This window comes from Protomyctophum parallelum (genome assembly GCF_964188405.1).
Source record: "Protomyctophum parallelum genome assembly, chromosome: 15".
NCBI lineage: Eukaryota > Metazoa > Chordata > Actinopteri > Myctophiformes > Myctophidae > Protomyctophum > Protomyctophum parallelum.
Genome location: NC_139710.1, coordinates 46,444,548 through 46,448,800, shown reverse-complemented (window position 1 = coordinate 46,448,800; position 4,253 = coordinate 46,444,548). Strand labels below are relative to the sequence as shown.

At 40.8% G+C, this 4,253-nt stretch overlaps 1 protein-coding gene across 4 annotated transcripts in view; it reads right to left on the bottom strand.

Annotated features, from left to right (window-relative positions):
* LOC310872792 (transcription factor 7-like 1-B) overlaps positions 1 to 3,904 on the bottom strand; it is a 38,670-nt gene extending 34,766 nt beyond the window's left edge. For all 4 annotated transcript variants that reach the window (XM_083784923.1, XM_083784924.1, XM_083784925.1 and 1 more), the window contains exons 1-3: positions 2,945 to 3,904; positions 2,755 to 2,827; positions 2,495 to 2,622 (exon numbers count right to left, since the gene is read on the bottom strand). In XM_083784923.1, coding sequence (XP_083641049.1) covers positions 2,495 to 2,622; positions 2,755 to 2,827; positions 2,945 to 3,130 — 387 coding nt within the window. In that variant the 5' untranslated portion in view covers positions 3,131 to 3,904. The remainder of the gene's footprint in view (positions 1 to 2,494; positions 2,623 to 2,754; positions 2,828 to 2,944) is intronic.
* Positions 3,905 to 4,253: the final 349 nt, after the last annotated feature.

Genomic DNA, 4,253 nt, shown 5'->3' with positions numbered 1-4,253 from the left:
AAACAGATTCAAGAGGGAGACTACGAAAGCATGCATTCCTAAAGTTAGAAACCTTCTATTCTGTCAGCCAATTAGGAGAGCCTGCAGATATACACATACAGGGAGAGTGTACATACTGTATCACAGTAGAGCTCATTAGTTAAACTAACTGGTTGACCCAATGTTTACACAGGCTAGTGGCAAATAGTCCCTGCTAAATCCTACTGTCTCAGTATTTGCCGTTAAAAGCTTGCCACTGAACTCCAGTGATTTGTATGAACAAATATAGAAAATTCTTAGCATGACGCAGAAGAAAAATGAAATAAGAGTTCAATGTCTCATCATTGAAATTCACAGCATTTTCAGTGAGGAGTGTGTTTACCTTGCTGCAACATGGCAAACACTCCAACAGCTAAGATGCCTCAGTTTGGTATACATTCTAAAGTATGCCAGCCATTGTCTGCCTGCTTTCTTTTCTACCAGTGTGGTGATTGACATAGTAGGCACAGACTGGCCCGTTGACCTCATTCTCAATTCCTTCTTTAATATGGGGGCTTTAACCACCAGATTTTAAATCCTTAGTAATTATTAGTTACCTTGCAGTGAGCAATGAGAACAATCTTTTTGTCCTCATTCCAATGTTTGCTTTGCCGAAGACAAAAAAACACATACATATAAGGAAGGAGGAAAAAGGATTTTAAATTCTATGAGCCACAGAGACAAAACAAAGTGACGACAAGATAAAGGCTTTCTGACATATTTAGGCACTTACTTCAGCCTATTAGTCTATTCCGTCAATAGTAAGAGTTGCCATAGTTTTCTGGGGGGGGGGGGGGGGGGGGACACGACATCTGATCATTGCTGAAGGGAGATAAATAAATCAGCACGCCGCAATAATAATAAAAAAACACAGTTCTATCATAGCAGCACAAGTACGCTACTCACATTATTCCTACAAACTCTGGTGGTTAAAAAAAATAAAGAAAACAAAAACAAATGACAGTTTCTCCACAGAGCCGTATGCAGCACCTTGTGTGAGAGGAGGAGAGTAGCCATTTAGTTAATGAGCCCTGATGGAGACCTCCAATGAAGCCATCAAGCCTGTTCAGAATAACAATGGTCAACTAACGCCTTTCTAATTGAATGGAAGGTACAGGGGAGGCAGGGGGGTGAGCTTGGAACAGTGAAAAGGAGATAGGGAGGGAGGGGGTCTTTTCAGTCAAATGCATGCCCGGTCCTAACGAAAGCGCTTGTTTTTCTTTTTTTTTTTCTCCCCTTCTTTTCGGAGGGCTGGGCTGGGGGCAGGTTTGGGGGGGATGGACATGCTCTGAGAAACAGAGTAATCCAGTATGGGTTATTTCAAGGAACTTTGAATATTCATGTCCTTCAAGTGCATTTTAGATGGCATCACACAACATAATGCAGGCCACGCATATACTATGCAAAACACCAATTTTACATATTTAAATGCAATAAAGATTCGATACTCTTCTAAGCTGTTATCTGACCTAGTATGAGTATTTTCCCCCTCCCCTTTTCAAATGTTATTACAGTGACCTATGCACGGTGTCATAGTTAATTACTGTATACTACATGACTACTTTGTCTAGTGTCCATCACCAGAGGTTCACTGTTCATACAAAATACATGTTCAAATGTGTGTTTACTGTATAGGCCATGTCCAGAAAGCACTTCTACTTATTAAGTGCAACATTGTGTTAAAACATGGTAATTCAGCTGTTGGTTAGATGCATATCTATGGCTAGAACTAATCTCTTGCCTCACTTAAAACACCACAATTGATTTAATGGTCAACCAAAAGGCAATAAATTCCAACAACTATACCAGTTTAAAACCCACCACAAACAACATCTGTATGGTTGCCATCCCTTGTCAAGTACACTTAATAAGTTTCACAACTGGCTCAGCTGATGTCATATACAATTCAATTCTTGTTTTGTGTGTAAAAGCATTAATATTACAACATGACTTCATGCAAACGCCTATTTTTCGACTTTTTACTGGCACTTGTAGTCTAGGCCTATGAAACAGGGCTCAGGCAGTTATCGGATGCTGATGCACTTGGAGGTGACTGACAACCAAACTACTCAACATTGTTTGTGAACTAATGAAACTCCTCAACATTTAAGTTTGTGAACTAATCAAAAAGTACTTAAGTAAGTGTATGCTAGTCTGTAAGAAGTAGCATATTCTGTCAGACACAAACGGTCCCAAATAGGCTGCGACTTGCAATAAAATCAACATCACGTAACGTCAAGTGTGAAAACTTTGGGCTTCATGTGAACTTGTCAAAACAGAAGGGTGACAGGGGGAAACATCCCAAAAGAACAAAGAAGTAGTTAGTTACTCCTTGTGAGGCCACTCCGGGAAAATATGGCGGTCCGATACACTGCAGACATAACTTTTTCAAAGCATGACTCTGCTTGGTTGTGGACGGACGGAGGGAAGGGTTGTGGTGGAGAAAGTAACAATACTTTGTTTCACTTCTTCTTACCGTTCTTGCGCTGGGAGACAACGAGCCGTTGGGCAGGTATGGGTTGGACAGATCTGGGATCATTAGAAATGGGTAGCCAGGGTAGTGGGGGCTCTTGAAAAATCCACCATCTTGCTGTCTCCTGAGTGCTGTGAGTGACAAATAAAGCGAGGAAATGTCAAATGTCAGAACAACAACAATAATAATAATAATGCGCCAGGAAAAACATGCAAACAAAAAAACACTTTAAAACTCTACAGATCTTTCTTTTTTTTTGTTACCTTCATGGAAGTAATCTCTGGCTTTCTCGTAACTTTCTATGTCGGGTCTGGTCTGGGGGCGCCTCTCAGCTTGCTGATAAGGAAAGGATACTACTAGTGAAAGTCTTCAAACAGCAACATTTAGATAATATACAAGACCCTTATTGGTACAAAGTGTGCAAGCAACTATTTCTACGCAAAACGCTCTTACCTCCGAATCCGACGAGCTGCTGTTATTCTCCGACTCGTTCACTAACGACGATTTCACATCATCCAAATCCCTTTCTGCCGACACGTTTTCGGATATTTTCTCCTCTTGCTCCCCTTCGTCTTTGAAAGAAATCATCTCATCGTTCGCCCCCAAATCATCTCCACCGCCTCCGTTTAATTGTGGCATTTTGGGGGACAAGAAAGGGGGACACTAGCCTACTTATAGAAAAGTAAATAAACACACTGCGTCTAAGATCTATGACACTTTTATCAGCACGAAAGAAATTAGTCCAAATCGCTCTGACAGTCGATCCCTAAAACAAAAAAAACTTTGAAATCAATAGTGCATCTTTAAAGCTCCATGCTGACTTTTTTCTTCATATTTTCCAATTTTTCCATGACGAATCTTCTTCCAATAATCCACCGTGAAGTCCTCCACAAATTGTGGCGTGAGTTGCGCGCCGGATGCTGCAACTTAACTTCAGACAAAAAAGTTTTGTCTTCTGGTTGTTTGTCAACTTGTTGTAGCCTTGTGTTGTATATCTCCTTGTGACGAATGCGACGCGTTTCCCGGGAGAGCGACAATAATAATGAACTCTACTAGCGTCCAGGCGATTGATAGGTTGGTGAAGAATGACGCCCCGGTCACCTCCTGTTATCCATGTGTAAGAAACAATAGTTCAGACAAAAAGACAGCCAGGACAGGACGTCTTCACTGTAACAACCCACGGGGCGAACTAGCTGCAGTGTTCTTCTTGACTTCTGTCTATCTGTCTGAGCACTAGTAGTCGATTGGTTTTTCTTTTCCCGAAGTTTTCAAGCAAACGTTTAACAATATCCCTACAAAGCGCGAAGCCCATACACGGCAAAAATAGTAGCAAACCAGTTGCAAACAAATATATATATTAATAATAATATATTTTTTCAGCTAGAAGAAATAGCTGTTTCCCTCCACATTGCTGCCGGGGAATGCGCTCTAAACAACTTGGTTGTTCAAGTGGAAGAAAAGCGCAGCTTGTCCGTAGAGGAGGAGTTTGCACTGAAAACCGACACTTCATTCACCACCACCATGTAGATAAGCTATTCTTAACACCCAAACGACCAACATACAGCCAGCCATGCTACCCAACATAACCATAAAACTAATTACAACTTCATCATCATACAGGAATAAGTGGTGGTATAGACAGAAAGGCTATTATGTCTTCATCTCATATGGAATACTTTTACAGACTACATAAACAAATAACCATTGCTTCATGGTGGATGCTTGTGTAATATTTTACACTCAATTTGGCTTATAGTGTTAA